Here is a 25442-nt window from a genome sequence, read left to right on the forward strand (position 1 = left end):
GCCATTCCTTTTTTTCTCTCAAATTCACCATTATCTTCACCCCCGTTGCCCTGGCTGTGGCATCTCCCACCACCATTCTATCCCCTCTCCTTCCACTTCACTTTCTTATTTTGACAAAGTCTGTAATTTCTGTAATTTTGACTTGGTAGAATCAGCCAGTAACTCTCTGCTTACAAGTCTGAAATTCTTGGTGCCTCACATCCAGCATAGTGTTCACTTCGCAAAACATCTGAGTTCAGCTATTTATTGTTTCCAGTCCAGTTATCTGCCCACTGAGCTCCTTTCCTATCCCCAGCTGCTTCTGGCTGTTGTCTTACCTTGCTTATTTTTCCATTTCCCCCCCCAAATTCCTTCTCTGTCATGACTCAATCTTTATTTTGCACTGCTTTTTATTCCATGCTTCCATGCATATCACCTTCCCCCTGCTCTTCTTGGATTTGGCCTCTATTCATAACTATAGGTTTGTAATCAGTGGTTATGCTACAACAATCTCCTCTGGAGTGTCAGGTATGATGCTAGCACACCATCTGCTCATTTATTTCCTTTGGTCACAACACATTTCCTCATTTTGTATACTTTTCCTTACAGATAACTATGGGCCCTCTACATTCCCTGCCAAAGCTAGATTAGCAGCGAGAGCAAAACGCTCACCTGCGAGCAGTGGTGTGAAGACTCTGTTCTGCCAAACCCTGGGTTTACACTCAGATATGCACTTGTTAAGTCCTCTGCTATTTCATTATTTTTCTCCACATCACTGAGGCAGACAAGCTGTCAACAAACATTCATTTCATTGAGGACACAAGATATCTGCTCCTGTGGCAAACTCTTTTTCAGTGTTTTATATGGACTACAAATAAGTATCAGGGTATCATTTGAGGGGTCTAGGAGGGATCTTCATGAGCATAATTTAGGAGAACAGGATTTCTCAGAGAAACTTCTGAAAATATTTCACTTCAAAAGTACACTCTCATACTTACAATAGCACAAACACTGGCTAAATAAGAAGAAAACTCCCTGAAACTTTCCCATTTTATACATAGTGATTTAAGTTCATCATGGCCTACACTTGGCAGTCAGAAACTACTAGAAATGCTTGTAAGGCTATGGTAAAAAGAAAATCCAAAGAAAATTTTTACCTACGTTTTACCTGTACAAAGGCACATTTATCTTTAGCTTCCACTCTAAAAGTGGTCTCTTACTTATACACAAATATTTTATTGACACGGCAATAACTTTTAAAAGAATAAATAGCAAAATGATTCAATAGACTGCCACATACCCATTAGGCAACAGAGTAAATCGGCATTATCATTCTCTCATTTTAAACTGTCATGTTGCATCACTTCTGTATACTCTTCTGCAGATCTGATCATCACATCGCTAAAGTTAGTAAAGCTGCCTCCAGGCTATATTTTAAATGCAACCCACCCAAGACACCAAGGCCAGCTGCACATTAGGGCCTCGCTCATCTTTAGCAAAGATATTAATTGATGGCTGAGCTCTTACCAACACCACTGCAGTCCACCGTCCTTTTTCAGCTCTGATACGAGCCCAGTTAATCCACATGATGAATGTACCCAACTCCCACGAAAATCAAAAAGAAATAAGGACTCCCCGCCTTGTGGAGGCTTAGCTAAGATCACACAGAATTAGGGTGAAGTGTGAGGAAAAATTTTAGCACGCAACACTTTCCTTTAGCAAAGAGACTGCCTACGTTAAACAGCGGGTCAGTGAGCAGGCGTAGGAAGGGTGGGGATACGAACAATATGGACTTCATTTTTGGAAAGCTGTTCAGTACAGCAGCCAGAGTATAGTTAAAAAACACCCAGCTGCTATTTTTTGAAACAAAGTATTTTATTATCTTTGTATGTAGATGCTGGAATTTACACCTAAACAAAGAAATAATCACTAACAGGGAAAGCTGCCTATCTATATGCTTTCTCCCTGTAACCTTTCCTCCCATGCTTGGGCTTACTCACTGATGCAGTTTGAATGAATTTACTGACTCTGTCGCAGCTCTCGGGTATCAGCACCCGAGAAGGTTTGCATCTAACGCCAGGTGATGAATGACTGCTATTTGCTAGCCAATTTTACCTGCTGGGGGCCCGAGGTAAATTTCAAGTCTTATTTCAGAATGAAACCTTTTGTTTCCCTTTTTGACTTCAACCTTTAATCACTGCGCATAAAATAGTATTGCAACTAGGAAGAGCAGTTTGAAAAGTCCTAAAAGCACTGAATGGGGCAGTAGGGCCTTTCCCAGTCGTAGCACATGTCTTTGCCGACAGTTACTCATAACCCAGAAAAGTCAGAGCTGGCCTGAGGCTTCTCCAGGTTCAGATGCCTGAAATAGCTCCCAGGGGATATTCTGATACCTTATGTTGGACACTGAGCTGAGCTCTGCCCTCTCTGAGCATTCCTTGAAATACCTCAGCATACCTAAGACAGAGACAAGTGGTTTAGAAGCTTTCCCAAGGCCCGCTATACCTTTTTATCTGTCTGTTAGCAAGCAAAAACCCCAGGAATACTTTTGAGTGGGTGTCCATAGCTGAGATTTTTGCCTACGCTTTGGGAGAGAGAATTCTGCTCTTTTCTCCAAGTGACAGTTCTTTAGTGACCAGGCCATAAAATTATATCAATGGTACTTTTAAATTGATCTAAAGTCTGTTCATTTGTGTAGTACACATTTAAAGCCACATTATTGTAAGATGCTCCAGCAATGAAATTTAGCATTAGCAGTTCAGTTCATTAAAAAGGATATTTTAGTAGGTTCTTTCTTTTATAGCTATTACTCTGTATAAAGTGAGAAAAATCTCAGTCAAATTAATAAAACTAACAACTCGTCACACGTTCGCTGCCTTTCTATGAAGTCTCCTGTGCTCTCACCAGTTTGGCACCCAAGGAAAGATATATGTGAGCCAAAATCCCCTTTGCATAACCACACAAAACCTGCACGAGGATGCATTTAGCCCATTCAGTACTAGTAACCATGGTTTCATTTACTGAAAATCATCCTTGAGGTGTAAAGTTTTAGTCAACCATCAAGCCATTCCCCAGACAAGAGAATGGCTACATTATAAAGTTCACTCCCAGATGTGGCAGGTATGATCAAAGTTCAGTAGGGCTCTGCTTTGGGAGGGCGAGCTACTCCATACGCTCAGTTACAAACACCTCATCAACACGATTGTCTTGCTTTAGTATAGAACTTCCATGTATAACCTTGCTTGCTGCCAAAGGTTCACACCCAGCTCTCTCCTCTGAAATCCAAATGTCTTTTCACCCTCCCTTTTGAAGCATCAGTTCCTGACGTACTGCCCTAATGACAGGCAACAAGTAAGGTTTTATACAACAAGGTTTGCCCACAGCTTCCCTTATTGGTTTTCAGCACGAATTCAGTGTTGGATTCAAAGAGTCAGTAGATCGATTTTCCTGAAATACCCAGCATATACAATCTCCTAATAATTTGGTTACATGGAAGATGGAATTTCCATACAGCTCATATAGAGCTTACCAGGGGCTGAAGAGCGGGTAAAAGCAAGGTGATATGCCCAGATAGCCATTAGGCCTTAAACCTGTCCTCCCACCTCCCATTTGTCAGCTATGTGCCTTGAAGAAATGTATATGTATAAATGTATCAAAATTATAATTATACAATTGTTGGTTATTAATTAGAGAGCATATAGAATTTTCAACATATTATTTATCTAGATTCAGAAAGACCCTGTCTTTTATTCCCAGGTAAGCGCTCAAGGACCATATCAAGACAGGCATGTCTGTTGACCACTGCGGCTGACCACACAAAGCCCAGTGACCCCAGTCTGGATCCACACACTCACTTTTTTTTACAGTAATATAGAGAGAAAGTCTGTGTACACAGAAAGGCTACATCATGAGAAGGAGAAGGACTCCAAAAAGATGTTGCTACCTCAGGTCAATTTAGAAGACAAACTCTTAACATGCAGCAGCCTCATCAGCTACTACTCTGGGTACAAATAGGAAGCATGGTTTTAACAGATCACCTGAATTTTATATGAATATTCGCTCCAGTACATAACTCATTATGGCCTTACCTCTTAAACCAAAGCAGTCAAACGTGGAAAGAACTGGATGCCTCAACAGAGGAGACAATTGTGGTAATATTGTAATAATTACTTATAATTGTGCAGACTCATTCTGATAACATTTCACTTTTTTTAAAAATCTTTATTAGACAACTGGATGCCTGTTACACTACATACCCAAACTATTTTCTTACCTCGTTTCTGTCCCCTCGTACTCACCTATGTGGTAGGTCAAAACACCATCTCTGTTTAGAACTAAGGAGCATGTTCAGATCAATGACCTGTGTTTTGTGCTCTGCTCTGTGGGAGCCCTGGCATTAGGCTTGAGCCTCTCTTTCTTGATACTGGTGAAGCTGGCAGTGGTTTTAGTTCATTGAAAGAAGTAGTTGCCATTGCCCAGCCTGGATGATACTCAATGATTCTTGGTCCCTGAATGAGCTCCTCATCAACCTGATTTTCCCCCCTCATCTCTTAAGTTCCTGTTCAGATAATGACTTAAGCATTTATCTAACTTAAATAACATAGCTTGTTCATTATTGACTTTAAAAGGACTATTCATATGTATGAGGCACATTGCTAGATCAAGCCTTAAGGGCAACGGCACGCACTGGAAGACAGAACTCCAAGGATGGGAGCAGATGGAGTCAGGTCAGCTCAACTGGCTCTTCAAAATCATTCAAAAGTGGCAGTCTCAAAGGAGGGCTGGGACTGCTGGGAGGAAATGATCTGTCACTACCTGGGCTTTAGACGCGACCAGCTGATTTAAGGAAGGAAGTCCTTTCCCACAGTCTGACAGGGAAGATGAAGATGAAGGTGCAAAGTAAAAGGACACAGGGTGCTGAATTTCTATTTTTCACTCACTTTAGTACAAGACTTAGGACAACTGGCAGCTGATTTATTCATCATCAATGAATCACATAGAAGAAGTATAGAAAGCAATTTCTTCCCAAAGAAAATCTTAGATCTACTTTTCTGTTTCCGGAATCAACTGTTGCCCTTTGCTCAGCCCTGGTTACTGTGGGAAAAGCCAAGGCTAATATGACTGTCATATACCTTTCCATAAGCTTGCAGCACTTCCAAAGCAGTTAACTCACAGAAGCTTAGAGGATACTACCGTATCTCTAACAGAGTGAGGAGAAACCGCTACAAGCTATTGAGTAGATATTAACAGCTTCAGCAAGAGATAAAATATTCCCACCAAATGAAAAATGATGGATTAGCCCAGTTTAATGCAGCCAAATTATCTGTGTAAAAATATATACAGGACTTGCTGCTGTGCTCCTAACTGCACTGAACAGCAGCTTGTGTTTACATTTTTATTCCCTGGTTACAGGCTGTCCTGCGTAGGCTGGGCCCATGAAGATATGCTGCTACAGAGACTGCTTAACACATGCAACCTGGGTACGCAAGCCCAAGTGCGTGGGCCCAACATCCAGCAGAGGCAAAAATTAAACACAAGCTGTTTACCTGATTACACCAGTTCAGCAGTGGTTGAAAGGAGTTGGATATTTTTTAAGTTTAAAGAGAAGCAAATGGTTAGAACTGAAAAAGACAGAAATCAATTCCACTCTGTAACTGCTATGGAAAGATCCTTATATGAGCTCCTCACTGGAGCTTGTTTTTATACATTTGCATCTCTTTGCACAATGTAGTTGTCACTGAGTCCGCAAATCACATCAAAATTCAGCTGCAATTTGAGCTTGGCTTAAAGGAAAAGTTATTAAAACTTTAAAGTCCACATGCTATGGATATGAAATTCTGTTTCAGCTACAGCAATAATTAAGCCTGGATCCCAACTGAAGTTTCATAACTTCAAACAGATCTTTAGAAACTGCATTTAACTTCCACTACTGGAATGACAAATGAAATACATAGGCTTTGGTGGAAATACAAACATACTTGGTTCTGTCACCTCATCTGGCACTTAGATACAGCAGTCACTGTGATACAAACCCACGGCATTGACAAATTCCCATGGAAGAAACATGGACAGATGTCCTTCAGGACCGGACAGGGACAGGACCTGAATCTAAGTAGTGGCCCACTAACAGTTTGAGAACAGCTGAGGTCTTGCACCTAAAAACCTGAGGACAAAAAATTAACTAATGATTCTGGCACATCAGTCCCTGACATTAGGCTGAATTTTGTTTGAGCCTGTATTCACAAACCAGGAATCTTTCCTTTGAACTTTATCTCTTCTTTGGAAATAGTTCAAAGCATTTTGAGAACATGGAAGCCAAAATCAAGCCTGAAAAACACCACAGAGTCACTTTAAAATTCTCTGTTTTTCTCCTGAGATTTCTACTGTTGCTTTCCATAGGTTATCAAGCAACTCCTCTTCAGATTTAGCAAAGTATCTGCAGTTCTTATTCATCACAAGTCTCAGAACTGAAGCACTCCAGCTGCTCTAGGGCTATACCCTTAAATGTGATCTTGCTGTGAAGTTATACTTGCCCGTTGTTGTGACCTTGGCTATTTTTGACAAAAAGAGATAAAGATGAAATAGGTTCTTGCTTTTAACGACAGTTTGTACAAAACATTCTTTCCAAAGAAAACTATGCTATCCATATGTGTACATTACCAATCAGCCTATGCCAGACAGCGATATTATAATCTCTCTCCCTCAGGTGACATAGCATGAAGAAAGATGGTTTGGCATTATTATGCCAACATCTCTTTAATTACACTTTGGGTAAGTACTATATTTTCTCCCGAAATGAATAGCAAAGTAAACATTTTGAAAACCACTTTATTTTTTCATTACAACCTCTGTGTTTGTTTACTTTGAAATTTCTCAAACTGGCACACACAATTTTGGAAGGTTCTTGCTTTTAATTCAGGGCTCTTGCTCTGAACTTTCTTTTTCCTACCTGTTGTCCACTGGTTTGTGCATCCCCTATTAACCAGAAAGATTTCCGTGATCTTCCCCGCAATGACAAATGCTTATGAGAGTCAAAATGGTCTTCAATAATATTGCCTGATGAGTATTAGTATTTTGAAAGAAAGACAACCTTATACCTTACAGGCTTCAAGAATTCAATGAGAGGCTTGTTTAGATTTCACTGAGGTCTTTTTAACTGTTTCTTCAAAACTGACTCAGCAACATCCTTAAACACCAGCTTAATTTAAAGGAGATGAAAAGTCCTACTCGTGTCAAGTTAAGGATACGCTTAAGTGCTTTGCTGGATTGAGGCCTAACGGCTTGCAAATACAGATGGCTATTATCAAGACCCAGAAGAGGCCAGGTAACCACCAACAGTCAATTATATTCCTACCAGAACTTCAAGCCAGTACATCATACTGTTTGAAGTTAATTGCTTTGAAATAATTGGACAGGTGAGCAGGTAAGTTCACACAGAGCAGTTGCAATTTTCCTTGGTATTTAAAAAAACAACAGTGCAGATTGCATGGACAAAATGGGCATGATTTTAATAAAACAAGTTAAAAGGGAAGGGAAAAGGTATGGAGTTGCTTTAAAGACTTTTCCTTTTAATTTTTAGCATCATTAAAACCTTGAAAACATTTTAGTCAAGAGCTTCTTTAGTTAATACCTCATTACTTCTCTTTTTATTGTTATGGTAATCAAGCCTTAATATATTGCAGTTTTATAGCATGAAATCAAGGCTAGGCCTGTGGGCATTGACAGATGTACAACAGCATGCAGTAAAACACAGGTACAGAGGCATGCAGAGCTGAATATGGCACAGGGTTTTTTTATAATTATTTAGCAATTCATCTGAAGTTATTTTAACCTTGACAACGAATGAACTCTAACATGTACATGATCAGTCACTGGAAAGCTGCACTGAATAGCAATTTTTGTGATTGTTGTCTTACAGGTGGAGTTTTCAGAAAGCATGAAACAAAGTCTGAGAAAGTTGATTAAATTGTTTGGATGACTACAGGCTGTAGCTGTAACTACTCAAAACATTCAACTGAGTATATTCTAGCCAAGGGAGAATGGTAACACTGGAAAACTGCATTAAACACCAAAACCTTGTCACCCCATAGAAAATCTGTGCTCAGTGTCAGAATTCATGCCTCTCTATGCTCTCCTGACATAGGGAGTCTTTGCGGCGCACCAAAAAAGAAAAACATTTGGATCAGACTTCTGGTTTTGAAGTGGCACTTGGACCTTGTGCTGGAGCTCTGCTTATGGTTGAATTTCACCCATTAAAACAAATGAAAGTTATGTATAACTTTTAGAAAGTTATAACGGCCTCATCTGCAGGGTGTTGAAGTGCTATCTCCAAAAGAGTGAGCGTCCCTAGATCTTTTCCAAGTAAACGACAAAAGATGATCCCCAGTGTCAGGTAGGCTCCACGCGTTTTCAGGAGACATCATTCAGGAAACAGTTATAGTCCCTGGGAGACTTTCTAAATTTAAAGGGAGTGTTTTGGCTAGCAATCCCTTTTCCAGTAAAATAGTTTCAAACAGGCAACATTAAAAGCAATTATGCCTGTGACTTAATAAAATCACTGATACTGAGGACCTTATAGGACAGTTCTACGGCCCACCGGGAGTGGGGTGGCACGCATACAGCCAACAGCTTCCGTTTAGCCAGAGTACAGCCCTGCAGGGTCAGTCATTCAGAAGCATCCAACAAACGATATTTGTCATTGCAAACATGTAACCTTCATAGCGGCTACCCAGTATTAATGAAGTGACAGGAAGAAAGTAGGCACAGGTAATACATTATTCCAGTAGAAGTGAAAAATGCTTTCCACGTTATTACTGGATAACAGTAAGATATGACTCAATACATGGATCATCAATGTATCTGAAAAACCCGGTTAACCTCAGTTAGGCAAAGGCTCCCAGCTTCTCACTTCGCTCTTGGAAATACTTAGAGTAACAATGTACTGTACTCAGCTGATATCTGTTCTATACCTTTTAATTTAAACAAAGCCTCCGAACAATAAAGAGGCCAGTCATCCAAATTTCTAGTGTCAAGCAGAAAGGTGAGCGGCTCTCTCAGCTGCAGTAAAAGCTAACTTCTATGAGGCCATTCACACTTACAAGCATTACATTGGACAGTGCTTGTCAGATCAGACCTTAGGACAAGAATGCACGTCACTCAGCATATAACAAATGGAATGAAAGACAATGGGCACTATAGTCCAGCGAACACACTAATTATATTAATAAAATGAAAGCTTAAATTTTGAAGCTAATCCTGGGCTATCATTTATAAAAGTTAACAGGGCATATTTAATTTAGGAATTGGCTAACGCTTCTCTTTCCACCACTGAAACCTCATAAATGAAATATACTGGATTGCTGCCCAGTGCGGAAATAAAAGTTATGAATAATGTTTCTATCTCAATCATTGTCAGTGCTTTAATATTCCTAATTACTTTAAAAAGCTAAATATTCAATATAGGAAAAACCTTCTTTTTCTTTTTATCTTCACTTGCAAGATTAGTGCAATTTAATAAGAGTCACTGGGTAGTTTTAGTCCACGAGACCCATCTGTACTTTGACATCTTATCCTTTCCTCTTCATTTTTACAAAGAATGAAGTGCTTATTACTCTGCATATGCATGGTGTGTATAAATGTATACATCTATACGTGTATGTCTATGTTGTCACAGTATGTTTTTTTAATTATTATTTTTAACTTCTCTAAGTGCACATGCGCTGTGTAAATACTCAATGGTTGTCAGGTTAACCACATCTGTTACTAGAAATAGACAAAGGATAAAAGGATTTCCTGAGATTCTATACAATATTTTACAACTCAGGTACTATTTTTCTTTTTTAAAATGTTGTTATAGATAGATATTCATTACGTTATGCTACCTAATTTTTCCCTTGTCTACATGTCAGGTAATCCCAAGAGGTTGCTTCAAACCCCAAAGCATGGCCTTCCTTTCTGTCCTTCCTGCCTGCTCTCTGCCTATCGTCTTTTCTGCTGTAACTGAGGAGACATCCGCAAAGCTGCAGACAAAACACCAGTAACTTGACCAGAGAACAGGCTGCCCCACTGACATCAGCCTCCAGAGGTGTTCAGCCCCAGTCAAATTTAACTCCTATTCTCTTCTAGTACCTCCCTTTATAGATGCATTTTCTGTTATCTTTTTGCTGCTAATGATGCCTCTTTTTTAAGAGCCCAATCAATTTGGGAGAAAGAGAGAAAATAAAAGCAAAATGAAATGTTCATTCAGTAAATGACTCGCAGCATCTTTCTCGATGCAGCTTTATTTACTTGCCTGATGCACAAATAGACTTCATTTAACAAGCTTATTTCCGTTATGTCAATAACGTATTGGGCCTCTGTTACACAACATCTCTGATGTTTGTACTGGAAAGAATGGTAGCTGCTTCATTCCAGCATGAACTAATCACATAGACTTAAACTTATCATTACCAATTAAGAGAGTTTGGCATACACAGCTTCGCCAGCTGAAAAAATTGAAAGCCTCAAGTGTGAATTGATTTCCTAGCAAAAGGTGCAGAACTCCCACGTCTACCATTTCCCTACCTTCTGCAGTATGGATAATTTAAGGTGTGGGTTTCAAGTCAGAAGGTAGAAACTGGGCTGCATGAAAAGTCAATGGCAAAACTCCCACTGGCTTTAGCAGTCTAGAGAGTGCTTTCCAAACGACTCCAAGTACTTGACAAAGTATTAATGAACAACGTGTTATATTAAATATTTGAGAGAGAAAAATTTCATAATATCTGTATTGGTATCCTAATAACAGGATCGCAAGCATTAAAAGTGTCCTCCACTGCATTTAACATTTCTTTGTAAAAACAAGCAAAAAAGGTGAAAGTCATTATCGTAGGAAAGCGTATTAACTGTTGCAAAGCAACCAACGGACAACCTTCTTTTTTCCACTTAAAGCATCCATGTTTTAAGGCCATTGCTTTATTTAAGGCCTTTTTTTTTAATAGCAGCATATATCTGTATCACATTTTTGTAATCTTTACTCACCACTAGAGCAATCAGTACCTCCCCATCCTGGTTCACAATGACAAGTGTCAGGAGAGACACATCTTCCATGCACACACTCCTCTGTGCAGAGTGCTGTTAAGAAGAAACAATACACAGCATTGTAAACATAGCATTGTAAACATAGTAAGTGGTTGGTAAACATACACTAAACTATGCCTTAGAGACCAATATTTTGTTTAGAGATACTAAACAAAGCAAACACACAAAAAAGAATTACTTGCAAGATTTAATTAATACTAAGTGACCAAACCAAAATATAGGTCTCTTAACAGCAATAAACTCATTTGTCACTTGAGCTCTTTGTAATGAAAAACTCTAACACCAGAAATTACTTTGGTTAGCAGTTTTGCCTCATAATAAAATTTTAACCAAACTGACATTTATTATTATTATATTACAGAATATCAGCTTCTTATATTGCACTCAAGTTGCTACTGTTCATAAGATAAAATGGAGCTCAGTTTTGAAAGTATATTGAGATCCAAAATAGATTTGTGAAAAATAGCTCAAGGAAAAGAAATCATTTTACTACATGATGCAGTAGCTGTAAGTGCAGCTTTGTCTTTTCAAGGTCATCAAGTTTTCTGTAACTACAGTGTTCTATATCTTATTTGTCCATTGTTGGATTATTGAAAGTTCAGTATCCTCAAGGTTCAACCTATGAAAAACTGGTTGGTTTTACTGCCTCACTTGCCAGTTGACTAGAGATATACACGAGAGAATCTCCTTTTCTTCTCCCCAAGTAGGAAGAGCTCATAGTTTCAAGGTGTTTCTTCTCCTGTGCTGTTTCTGTAACTCTGACTTACTTTCCAGTGTATGCCGGTATGCCCATCAAACAAAAAAAACTTGGCCAGTACTGAATAACTACTTTAAAGGTTGAACTTTACTGCTTACTACCTTATTTCCATTTTACCACTTAGGGCATTGCCAAAACCTCAGTGTGTCAGTGATTCAAATTGGATGGTTAAGTTGGAATGCATGATTTCCATCTAGACTAACACGTATGAGTTATTAACGAATACGATGTAGTGGCAATGAGATCACTATATTAAAATATATATACACATATATAATATAGATATTGTATACATTATTTATATCATATATAACCTGTGCTTCTATAACCTGTGTTTTCATATCAGATGGGAAATGTGGGTATTGTGCTTACTTAACCAACAACTGGCTGAAGCTGGACTACAAAAGACTTATACGAAGATTAATTCATTCCTGTCTAAAACAAGACCAGCAAAACTGACTTGGGAAGTAGCTTTGTGTTGCCATACTGAAAACCAGGCTGAACTACCCAATTCATTTTAAGTCAGCCAGCAAACCTTCTTAAAGCTGCACTGGGCCTGTATATGAAAAACCCGTTTTGCTCCCAGGTACCTCATGGGCCAAACGTTTTCCACCAATGTCTTGTACATTTGAACGGTTCCTGCTATATTTGACATTCCGTTTGGACTACCAGACTGGCTCACATCTTGAATCTACACTCAGGCTGGCATCAAAGCCGATGGAAACATTTTGCTGTCTATTCTGTGTTTGGGTCATTGCAGACCAAACCCACTAAGCTATTCACAATGTATTTAAATCCAACTTGAAATCACAAGTGAACTTTGAATAATCCTATGGGACAAAACTTCCTGCTCTTTATCCATCAAATCGTACGTGACGACTGAGTAGAATGCTGCCTCATCATAACAACTGCAAGATCTTTCTAGATTAGTCATTTCCCTTCTAAGTTTGCTGCATGTCAAAGGTGCAATTTATTCTTATTTCATATCTTGTGTTTTGGCAGTATTGCAGGGGGCAAGAAATATTGATAGCTAATTCTCTAGTCACTAATTGTCCTAACCTTTTGTGCATCTATTTTACTTGAGCTAGGTTTTCTGAAGACAGTGAGGTGTCCTAGTCTACAGCTGCAAGATGAAACTCAAGACAGGGTATTAGAAAAACAGGATTTTCCAATAAAGAAATACACACCTTCATGCAGTCATTTAAAAATGGCTGGTTATCTATGAGAAGAAGTTCACATACACAACAGCCACAAACTTATAATTTGTTATTAAAAGTATGAGGTACTAAAAGATATACAATATGGCGGGATAGGGATACTTTGAAAATTCTGCCCCATATAGCTTTACCTAAGAATACGATTCTCATTGATGCAACTCTTACACATCAGTTTTATAAAAGGTATGGAAATCAAAAGTGAGATTTTTCTGTTTCCTGTATGGGCATTTACAATAATAAAACATTCTTACATGTAAAACATGCAACTTTTTTATCCTTTTAACTAGGTTAGGTTCTCAGGTCAAGGCATAATTTGTGAGCAAGAATATTGACGCTGGACTATTTCTTTGCTGTTCCAAACAACAAAACTCCTGCTCATTACTGGTCCAAATTTAGTTGATTTAGCCAGACAAACATATCTCATCTTAACTATGTTAACATAAATATGAAATAATAATGACTAATTAAGCTAATAAAGATTACTTAATCACTTGCCTATGGACAGAAGTATTGACTTCTGTAGCAGTCCTCCAGTCCCTGGGGAAAAGTGCTATGTGAGACTTACAAGCATGACTCAAGATAGTATTCCTCATTCTAAAGTAATGAATGCCATGCAAAATACAAAAAAGTACTATAGAGAACTGCACCTTTGTTTTTAGGTGTTTTGAAGTCCCGCATAGCTGAAGATGACAACGTTTAATGAGCAATTGAAGAGTCAAGTAAGGTAAAGACACTCCTTGGAACTGTGGGTTCTCTCATCTCTGGTTTATTAACTTGCTAAACAAGCAGCTATAAGCTCACTAATATACAGTTATTTAAAGCTGTGAAACTACACAGGAGCAATCCCATATGTGGGGGTCACAGAAATCCCCCGTTTTTGAAAGGGGAAGCTTTGATATAAGCCATTTTATTCAAAGAGGCAAATAATCAGACTCCTGCACTGTCTGATTTGAATCAGGCCTATAAAGGTTCATATAAAGGTCATATTGGGGTACAACTCTAAAGTTTTACCATAGCAAATAAAATTTTGAATTTCCTCTATAAAAGGGAAGTCTTGCCTTGGTCTAATCTTCAGACTTTAAATTAATTTTTCATTCTATTAACATTCAACATAATAGGATACAATGGTCCCCAAGGCATTCTTCGTAATATACTTTGTACAGTGCTTTGCAAATGATCTTACTAGTTAATGGAACTATAAAAATTACTTGCACATAAAGGTCAAGAAAAATAAAGCTAAGTATATACTTTCTGACACTGACCTGTTCAACACTCAGCTAAAGGTCCCTGGAGTAAAGAAAACTTGTACTAATGCAAGGAATATAATTCCGCCCAGTATAATAGCCCAAGCGGTTCAACCTTTGGAATTCCAGACTTTTTATGTCTGCATTTTTCCTTGACCAATTCTCTTGAACAATCCAGCACCTCATTGATCAGTTTATTATTAGCATTCTTGGCATGAGTTTAAGATCAGTTTGTAGTTTGATTCAGCCTGGTAATAAAATGACCTACATCAAAGCCCTGCCAAAATGCCATCTTTGTAGCGATGCGTTTAGCATGAGTTATTTGGCCATATTCAAGGTTACACAGCAACTGCTCCTTATTGTGGAATAAAGTCAACAAAAGGGTTCTGTAACAATTCATTTGATGCTTATCACTTACTTTATAATTACAAACAGTGCTTTTTTAACATATGAGGTCAATCCTCAGGGAAATAGACCTAAAGATTAAACTCTTTTCACACCTGAAATGACTGCATAGATTGCTCTAACACTAGCACGTATTTTTTAATTGTAATTTAGATATATTAAATAGGTTGTCTGTGTTTCTTATCTACAAAGGTATGAAATAGCCAGGGTATTGTTCTTGAGGAGCACACTGCTAAGTGGAGCAGCGTCTTCTGCCTGGAGAATACTTTCATTGCAGAGTTACTCCAATTGAATGGCATCACAGTTAGTTTACCCCAGACAAAAGCATTCACAGTCGAAGGATGGAGAGCTACTCATTCTTCCTTGGTATTGCATTCCTCTGTGTGGACCCAAACTATGACTTCGCAGGGTTTAAGCCTGTTGTACCACACTGTTTATACACACTGTTACGCCCTGCTCATCACTACATTGTCAAGCCACTGACTTCTTGTACTCCATTAAGCAACGTAACTTACACCTGCCATAACTACCTTCTTGGCCTCCTTCCTAGAGGTGAAAGGGCATTCAGAGAAGAGTTTCATTCTAGGGGAATAAGTATGGAGTGGTTTAGCTTGGGAAAATTTTCTTAGCTTGTCCAAAAATATAACTTGTGTATTTATTTCACAAAAGGTAGAGTCAAAAAAAGGTCTCTTGTGTTTGCAATGGAACATGGTAACATTTGCAGCACTCCTTTGAACCTGGAGGAGTCCACAGCCACTGACCCAGCAAGTTCCATCTCCCTCTCACTTCAGCTGGTGGGACTTTGTTGTGCCAGACAAGCAAAATATTTTCAAAACAAAGACCAGTATAATTACAAAGGCTATAGGAACCCAGTGTGGAAAGCAGAAAACAGGCTTCATGAACCGCACTCATTCATAGCAGCGTATGCTGCTGAAGAGACGTGCTGGAGGTCTCTGTACAAGCTGGAGTTTCCTGGGCTCTGCGGGTTTTCGGCCCAGGAATTGTAGCACAGCCAGGAGGTGACAGAAAGTATAAATAAATGTAGATACATTATAATAATGGAAAACATTGCTAAATGAAGATACAGATGCTACTATATGAGAGCATAGACACAAGAGAAATTCAGGCACTCTCCTAGAACTACACAGAATGAACTGGTCTTTATGACTGCACATGTGGCAAAAAGACATTGCCCCATGACTGCAAGTTCTTCAAAATACTTTTCTTTTCTCTCCCTTACCTTAGGCAGTATCTGCCAGTTTTTCTTCACTAGATATTGATCTCACGCAAACTCTGACCAATTTCATTTCTTTGCTGTGAACCAAAGGTAGACTTGCATTTTTTACTATTACATTGCTGATATTTTAACTTCAGTTCATCTAACCAATTTGCCCCATGCTTGATAGTTGTTGGACTACACCAAGCAGAAATTTAATGGAAAAAGTGATGTTTGCCTTCACTATTTAATACGTGTCTCTGGAAAAATTTGGGCCATTTTAGCACATTCCTCCAGTCCCTCATGCCACTTAAAAGTGAAAGGGGAAAGAATAATTTTGTCAGGTGAAATAGTAGTTATCTCATGGCCAGCAGTTTCAGATAATGCAGAGAGGTCAAAGATGAAAAAAGATGAAAAAGATGCTTGCCCCTTATCCATTAGGAATCTATTCACTCAGGGTCACTCTGGTGTTTCCATCTTAACGTACTGGCCTGAATCCAGGTTGCGCTGAGTCTACGATATTAGCTTCATTAGATAAGCCTGTAGTCAGCTTTTGGCTAGATTCTCTTAGAATGTGCTCAGAAAAGGGAGGTCTGATAGTAGAAGACAGATGACTACAGTTAATGCACCTAGGTAGGTTTTCCTCATTCTTAGACTACTGCTTATTTGTGGAACGGAAGATTCTCTCTCTAAATCACTGACTTTCCGTCAGGAATCATGCTGATTAGATGGTTTCCTGGATAATTGCTTCAATGAAGTGGGATAATAGCTCTTTGCATTGCTTAATGTCTTATTTCTGTGGTCATCACTCAGGATACATCCATTAATTTCTCACCTTGGATAGCACTTTAAGGCAGGGTTTAGTAACTTTAATAGATGAAGATATGAAGAAATTTCAAAGCCAGCTCAGGCTTTGAGGAATTTATTGTTTCAGTGTATGGCAGCACTTATTTTTCATCTCCCTCTTGGTATCCAATGAAAGCACTAATAAAAAAATACAAAACCAAGGAGATCAATGTGAGCAAAGGAAAGATGAGACTGATGCAGATCATGTAACAGCAATAGGTTACAAGATCAACTCCTTTTCCTGTAGGTGCAATTTCATCACATTTTTTTGGCGGATTTAGAATTAGAAATTATGCATCTATGCAATCAGAACAGAATCAATGGTCTTTCTTGTCATCTGGGACATGGGGAGTCTCTGACCATTGCCTTAGTGAGGTATCGATCTGTTCATGATAGCAGCTAGGTTGTGCTATCCTCAGTCCTGACAGCCTGCCAAAGGTCGGGGAGCAGGCTATGCCAGAGATGACTTGTGAATGTCTGAGGTAAAAGAATTGAGGAGACAGATACATTTTGAGGATTTTGTCTGCTCCCAGGAGCATAATCTGACATACGTTGGTGTCATCATTGACAAAATATCAGTAAATCCCTATATGAATCTGCTAGGAGGAGAAGATTTGTTAACAGCATAAAATCTATGATAAGTTTCAGCTCATGTTTTATTATCAGGTAAATTGCAATCTGGGGCTCTGATAACTAATGAGAAGGTGTACACAGGGCCTTCCACATTCTTGTCATGGCTGAGTGTCCCAGGGAGATGACATGGGCTAGTTTAAAGGCCCTGGAATAATTCTAGCCACACCTCAGTGTTTCGGACTCTCAGGTCCCTCACAGGAGGAATGTTCACAGTTTACTGATTACTGGAGGATCTGGTACTGATGAGAATCTAGTTTAGTCCATGTTGCAACTTACTGTTTGCTGTAGGCCTTACTCTAGGGAGTGGTTAGAGAAGTAAACTATGCTGGGGGAAGGTCAAGGTAGAGAAGAGACTGCCACTTTTTCTATGTGCCCTGAGAAAAGAAAGACTGGTGGAGCACTTTTTGGAATTGCAGTCTGGTTGGTTCTGAGGAACAGCTGAGCTGGAGCAGCACATCCCTGAGACGGGAATGGGATCACATCAGTGACCATTAAATAGTGCCAGCGACAGTAAAAGAGGAAAAGGTTAGAGCCCTGCAAAAGGAGAGGTCGATGGGAGTCACAGATTTAACAGACTTGTCGTGTCATTTTGATGCCCCGTTGGCTTCATCTGCTCTGCTAGAGAGAGGGAATAGGAAATAGTACTTATCATTTAATAATGTCTGAACGAGAGCTGAAAAGCAGCCTCCTTGTAGCAGCAAATGTCAGAAGAGCAGAACTGGGGTCAGTAAGCTGACCCCAGCCAAAGCTTTGTATCTTTGGCTGTGTGAATAACAGAAGAACTTTGCAGTGCTTCAAAGCACAAAAACGGAATGGTGGGAAGGCATTGTAGGACTCTGAGCGCTGAAGTGCATCTGCCCTGCAAAGTGGACAGGTTACGAGGCTGGGTAAAAGCAACACTAATCCACTAGTCTGTAGATAAAGTCCCAACCAAGCCCTGGCAAGAGGAGTGTATGCAAAGGCAAATTCTGCAATGAAGACAAAGCATCTGTCTAATGCCTGATGTCAACACACTCATGACTAACGTCACATATAAAGGGAAGACCTCAGATCAAGGTCAGAGATGACAGTCCACACAGGGATGTCTCTTCTCATCCCCAGTGCTCCACAGAGACCATGAGATACAAGTACCTGGGCTTGGTCTGTGGGCTGAAGAGAGAAATTCCACCTTCAGGTAAAATCCTGACCACTCTTGGTTAAGTCACACTCCCAAAGCACTTACCATTTCTAAGGCTCAGTCTTTCTCACTGCTATCACAGAAAGTGAATCTGAGCCCACATAGAACTCTCTGGAGATCTGCTAAATATTGATAATTGTTGATCGTTTAAGGCTTGCAACTGATTTTATGCATTTTCTGCCATTGCTTCAACTAGAAATAATCATTGCATTCTAGCATGTTGAGAGGAGAGACTTACGCTGAGATCAATTCTGCTGATCAATGTTCTAATACAACATTATTCTGTGGGATAATTTCAGCATTTAACTTTTTCTGGTAAACGATTTCCCATTGCTTCACTGCAGGGTTCAAAACAATCATTATCACTAGTTCAAACTGTTAATGAGGTTAAGAGAGATCCTGAATCAGCAGAGCAGAATCTATGACCCAGGAAAGCTTTTCCCCTCCTATGCCCTCTGTCTATTCCTTCCATTTTGGTAAATTGACCAACTCTTTCCAGCAATTTGTAGAAAATACATTTTCTCTAGTTAATTTTCTACTGGAATTTGGATTCATCCAACCAGCAAATTTAATGACAATTTGTCTGCAAATTGTGCTTTATACCGCACCTTTAGAAAGAGCGTTACTATCTTTTTCTAAGTAATGTAGAAATATTAACATCTACTCTTTCATTCTCTCTGTATACTATCTAGCAGACCTCACTCCATCAAAACTAAATGCAGTCAAATAGTATTTGCCAGCAGGAGGCTCCAAGCTTTTTGAGGACAGAAGAGGGAAGAAGCAATTCTCCTGTGCCAAAACCAGTGGAAGTATTCCCCAATCATTCTGTTCTTAACCTTAAGGGAATTTCTTTTGTTGCCTAGGAGAATTAAATTCTTGACAGACTGGGGAACAGAGGAGAAGCTTGTACTTAAGTAAGATCCCTGGTCCTTTCAGTTTTCCTGCCAACATATGGAGAAGCAGCTAAACCTACCAGAAGAAGGGCAAGCATAACCTGATCTACCAACTACCTGTGATGACAGGAGGTAGTATCAAACTACACTCAATAGACTGCTGAAGGAATGACTGTTCTCCACTCTTAGGTATGGGTTATCTTCATCTGCGTCCTGGGCTGTCCTAGGAGTTGCGTTGGAATGGAAAGCAAGTTGCAAAGTACAAAGTTGGAAATTCGATAAAAGTGGTAAGTCAGAAATAACAATCATTTCCATCATAAAGAGACTGAAGGAACATACAGTGCCCTACAGCTGAGGAAGGTGGTAAGTAAATTACAGATGAACAGGTAAGTACTTGTATCATACATGGCAGAACTGTATGAAACTCATCAGTTGTGGGATGAGTATTTCTAGCTGAGTGAGCCTCACTACAGAAATTTCGCTAGTATATTACTACTGACTTGCTTCATATCACAGCTACCTCTGCTTTCTTACTATGACTGTATCACTCAAATAGACCAAGAATTTACAAGTTCCAACACTGGCTGAGTAGCTGTTTGATTTAAGCACTGATAGAGGAAACATAGGATAATGTCAAAGAAAATGAGCTATTATTAAAAAAAACATTTATAACAAGGGCAAGATTCTCAGAGGTGCTACAGTAGACAGTGAGAGAGACATGAGCAGGACTTTGGCCTAAACAGTCTAGTAAAATAACCAAGCCATCTTGCTGTGTTCTCTGGAAATCACATCAGAATTACAGCACCTGCATATTTTACTACAGGTTACCCACTCAGGGCACTAAGTGAATTTCTTTGTGTACAAATTCCATCATATTACCGTTCCTGTGAAATATTTATTTCTGGATCTGATAGTATTGCTACATGTCCATAGTTCTCTGATTACTGCCTTGCCCTGAACTGTGGGCCTCATGCCAAGAAAACTCTATTTTCTGTCAGTAAATGACACAACTCCACCGCTAATTGATTTTCATAGGTAGAGAGTATGTGCTGTGTCTAAGAGGATGGATGCATCAAAAATGTTGCTCCTAAAAGATCAAAAGTAGATAGATGAAGACATCTGGACTGCATGATACTTCTGGCTATCTATGCTGAACAATGCAACACCTAATAAAACTAAATTACACCAATTCTCCTAGATAAATTTTAGTCCTGTAGCACATTGAATAAACTATTGATTTTTCAAACAAAACCTTTCTTCATTCTTATTCAAAATTTCATCAAGCCAACCTAACAAAAATCCTTTCTTTGTTTCTCACCAAAACAGGATGAATATGGACAAATTTCTAAAGACAAATCTGTCATTGAGGCCAGGCTTTTAGATGGCATGGGCCCTAGAGGGCCAACGCAACTCAGATTTCATTTAAGATCAAGCCACACACTGCAAATGAAGGTCACCCTGCTGAAATCAAGGACAGAAGTATAGTCTGTTTGAAGATCACGTTCATGTCTAAGCTACACTAACTTTACTGGGGATGGAATATTTAAATGCAGACACTTTTCACTTTTCTCATGTTTCGAAATGAACCATAGCAATGTGTTTCAGAGCAACTTACTGAAAAGAACTGCAAAAAAGACCCCAGGAAACAAAGTATTGTATAATCATGGGGACTGACTCTCCTCTCAAGCCACTAGTTTAAACTTTCTGTAACCAACTCTAGATTGCAGGAGGTCAGCTGATTTAGGATCATGTCCAATTTCTTAGTAATGCCTAAGTGTCTAGAGAAACTTTCTACTAATGAGACATGGTAAAATGTACTTTCCGATTCCTGTGATTCACACTATTGCCTGAAAAGAGAAGATGGGAGTTGAAATAAAAACTTTTACCTACCTTATCAAAAGCTATTGAAGATGTCTATCCTTTTCTATAAGGTAAATGTTACATAGCATTTGCATAATGAAACTATTATTTGGTGAAAAAAAGATAATTTTGGATGCTTTTAATAATGCTTTTAAAAGGAATTGTATTTTAACTGCAGATGTGACACCTGTGAATGCAGATGTAGTGATATCAGATTCTAAGATATGAACCAGTGACTTGCTTCAGCAGAGCTCTTATACGTGCTACGCTTCTGTAATGGAAAGCCTCCTTTTGTTGCTTGCTATACCAAAATACCAGATTTAGCTTCTTTACAAGTATGCTTGTATGCTTATAACGTGTTTCATACACGGTTTCCTATTTTTCATCTGAAAAAAATCGCTTTATTTGTCTCAATTTACATACTTAAGTTGTAAGCTTTTTCAAATAAGGCTATCTTTCAGTGGTTTTGCACATGGATTTCTGGGCATTACAGTAACAAATCATAGTATTCAGAAAGGAAAAATCTTGATAAAAAGAAGAAAATCTTTGGGATTAAATAGATTGAAAATACCTCTTGACTTGCTGCATCAGAGCAAGTAAGGTTTGCAAACGTGAAAACCTATATTAGAAATACTGAGCTTAAGATAAATTATTCAAAAACATTTTGTGATCAATCTGCAATGGACTGAAGTTTCATGAAAAATTTCCCTGGGGAGCCTTAAAAAACCTTTGTTAAAGTGAAAAGCATGTGCAACAATACACAAATATGAAGTGGAATGCTATAATACTGTAACAGAAAGAAAAAGAGAATATCTGTGTGAACAGTCAAAGAATATCTGGTTCTAGAGGAAGCATCCATGGCTGGTTAGAAAAGCTCTGTCTCTGATTAGCCTTTTTGATAGCTGATTAATACTCTTACACTGTACTAGGATACGAAGTGTTAACAGATGTTTTTCAAGCTATCAGCTGACAACATCTTCTTTCACTGAGAACAATTAGGCAACCAAAAATGAACACTGATTCGCGAACTGAGTTTATTGCAAACCTAAAGTTGCCATCTATGTGCACTTTGGGCACCTTTAGTTCACTCCTACTATCCATTTTGCCCTATCATGCTCTTTTCTTTTGCCCTGTGAAGAATTCATGCAGTTTTGCTTCGCTATTACCGTCTTCACCAAGGTAACTCCTGCAAATGTCTCAGGAAGGTGCTTTGCTATATAAAGCTAGAGAAAGAATTAGTACATCCATATGAAAGCACAACTCAATCTGCCGATCAGTTGTTACTTCAACAGCAAGAGCTGACATTTATTATTGTTGAGGTGTTAACACTACTTAGAAATGGTGCATATCCACAGTTCTCAGCCAAGTTGATGGAAACTGTAGCATTCAATACCTTGGAAAGACAGGCTCATGATGCAAAAGTATGGTTTCTAGAAAAGAAGTAACTACTTCTATTAAGTCCCATAGTGATCTTCTGCACAATTTGGCATCTTAATATTGTTACACTTTGGTGTAAATGATTTACGCTTCAGAGTTGTTAAGTACTTTTTATTTTAACATATGTGATACTGCTTTCTGCAAATTCTATTTCTACAAATTTCTACAAAAAAGACTGGTTTCATAACAGAGTACTATCTGTTTGCATTAAGCTACAGAGTAGCCGGCCCATTTTTATAGGCTATCACATATTCATCAGAAATGGATGCAATTGCAAAAGCAATTGGAAATCCATGGAATAATATATCTTTATTCTACTATGAGACACGGAATACGTGCCACACAAGACAAAGCTAACTGGGAACAAAGGGAACTACAACCTTTTTAAATTCCCACTCAGTAAACCCACTCCTAGGTATTACCCAGCATTTGAGAAACCAAGATCAATAAACACAACTGGCTTGGTATGGTCTTTCATATGGCAGGCTCATGTGGTATTCCTAGTGTGAATGTCATCAGTAGTTTTAAGAGGGACTGCTGAAAGGACGTAACAATTACAGACACACGTTCCAAAAGTTCACGTAAAAGAAAGGTACATTATGCACAGGAAGATGTTGAAAGCAGTGTACTTAAGCCGAACACGCAGCTTTTGGGCCAAATTTAATCTGCCAAGTGCTTCGAGCCAGTCTCATTCCTGTGACAGAAGAGATGGCGAATAGCCGAGCTGTACGTAAATACACCCAGGTAGCCAAATGCCTCCTCCTGCCTGCATAGGTTGGCATATTTAGGGCATCCACGGCTGTTGCTATAAATGGCTGAGAGACCAGAGGGTGGCAGGAGCAAGGCCCACAAACCCTCAGCCAGCCCAGACAATTGCCAACACTGGCTCGTCCTTTCCAAGTTCTGAAGTGAGTGAAAAATATTTGAAAAGCATGGTTAACACCAGCTTTCAAAGTAGTCCCCTGTCACTACTGAAACTAAGAGGTGGAAAGACTCAAAAAAACCGTAAGGAGATTTCATGAGGATCATATTGATGAGTATGTTTTATTAACTACAGTATGGCTGTATGTACTGGGTCTGGCTGAGACGGAGTTAATTTTCTTCATAGCAGCTTGGATGATGCTGTGTTTTAGCTTTGTGACCAAACCAACGCTGACTATGCTAACATTTTAGCTACTGTTGAACAGTGTTTGCACAGCATCTCTGTTTCTCACGCTGCTGCCCCCCTCCAGTGATTGGGGGGGTGCTGAGAGGGGACACAGCCAGGCAGATGACCCAAACTAACCAAAGAGATATTCCATGCATCTCAGCAATAAAAAGGGAGAGGAGGGACTTTCGGGAGACCAGCTATCTTTTGCTCAGTTACTGGCTGGCATCAATCTATGCATGGGAGGTGGTGAGTGATTGTGTTTGCATCACCAGTTTCATTTTGTTTCTCTCTTCTTCCACTTCTCTTTTCCTTATTAAACATTTTTAAATCTCAATCCACAAGTTTTCTTTCTTTTACTCTTCCTTTCCTTTTCCCCTGTCCCACTGGGGGAAGTGAGTGAGAGCAGCTGTACAGGTCAGTGAGCGAGCAGGTACTGGGGTTAACCCACAACGCTGCGCTATGCTATTGTATCGTGTGCACTTCAGACATTCTCGCAGTGATATTGATTTGTGTTCATTTACAGTTTCAATCTTATAAGATGCCTAGGAATGAGGAAGAGGTGCTTACACCTGTCATAGGCTGCAGTAGCTCTTTTTTTCAGTCATCAAGGAATCTGCCTTAGAACGGTCCCCCACATCTTACTGATGGCTTCCCAGACATTTAGAGCTCATGTGTGACAAAGACTCTGCGACTGGTCAGGGGAAGGTCACAGCCAGAGGAAACTATGATAGAAAAGAAGTGGAAAAAGATGCTATCTGAGATTTTGTATGTACATCAGAAGCTCTTTTTAAAGGCCATCTAAATTTAGGTAACTTCTTTTCCTCTCTATTTCTCTCTCTCCTTTTCTACTAGGCTTTAAAACTTCTTCAGAGCACAAGGGAAATAAATCTATCAAATGGGAAAAAGATGTGAAGGAGTGGTCAAGAAAACAACTTCGGTTTTAAATGTGTTTGGTTTCACACATCCATCTTCTTTCTGACCCTATTGATTTCAGTAAGTTAACCCAGCTCACTACACATCTGGGCTACTAGTGAACTTCAAATTCTTTGGAGGGAAAAATCTTCTGGAGTTCTGTGCCTTCATAATTCGATAAATGGCAAATGTCCTACATGTATACGTCCTCAAAAACAGTTCACTCATACATGGGATGAACAGGATCTTCTTTTTATAAGTCTATGCAAGTGAATGGATACCTGCAACATAGGAAGGACTGAGCCATAAAGCTATTGTGGATTAGCACTGGTGCCCTCCACCCCATTCTAGATCAGTGCAAACTACCATTCACCACACTGAAGTGTATTAAAGCAGGAGAAGGATGAAGGGGATTTTGAAAGGGAATGGAGGTGTTAAAGAAGATGTGGAAGTGAGAATAAAGTAACTGAAGATGACCATTCAAACATGGTGGATCTGTGCTGATTTACAGGAGCTGGGGACCAACCTGTCTTTGCTAAAAGTGGGAAAATTAATGGACTAAACTTTGCACAGCTCTTTCTCTGAATTCAACAATGAACTCACATCTATGATTCTTGTGCCTTTTTTCTCATCCTGCTGA

The 25442-nt window shown here is 39.1% G+C and overlaps 1 protein-coding gene across 1 annotated transcript in view; it reads right to left on the reverse strand.

Annotated features, from left to right (window-relative positions):
• Positions 1-25442, reverse strand: part of MEGF11 (multiple EGF-like-domains 11) — a 214063-nt gene that overhangs the window by 174666 nt on the left and 13955 nt on the right. Inside the window, exon 5 of the mRNA XM_009697720.1 lies at positions 10996-11088. Within this exon, the coding sequence (XP_009696022.1) occupies positions 10996-11088 (93 nt within the window). The remainder of the gene's footprint in view (positions 1-10995; positions 11089-25442) is intronic.

Source organism: Cariama cristata, unplaced genomic scaffold, assembly GCF_000690535.1.
Source record: "Cariama cristata isolate BGI_N322 unplaced genomic scaffold, ASM69053v1 scaffold2033, whole genome shotgun sequence".
NCBI lineage: Eukaryota > Metazoa > Chordata > Aves > Cariamiformes > Cariamidae > Cariama > Cariama cristata.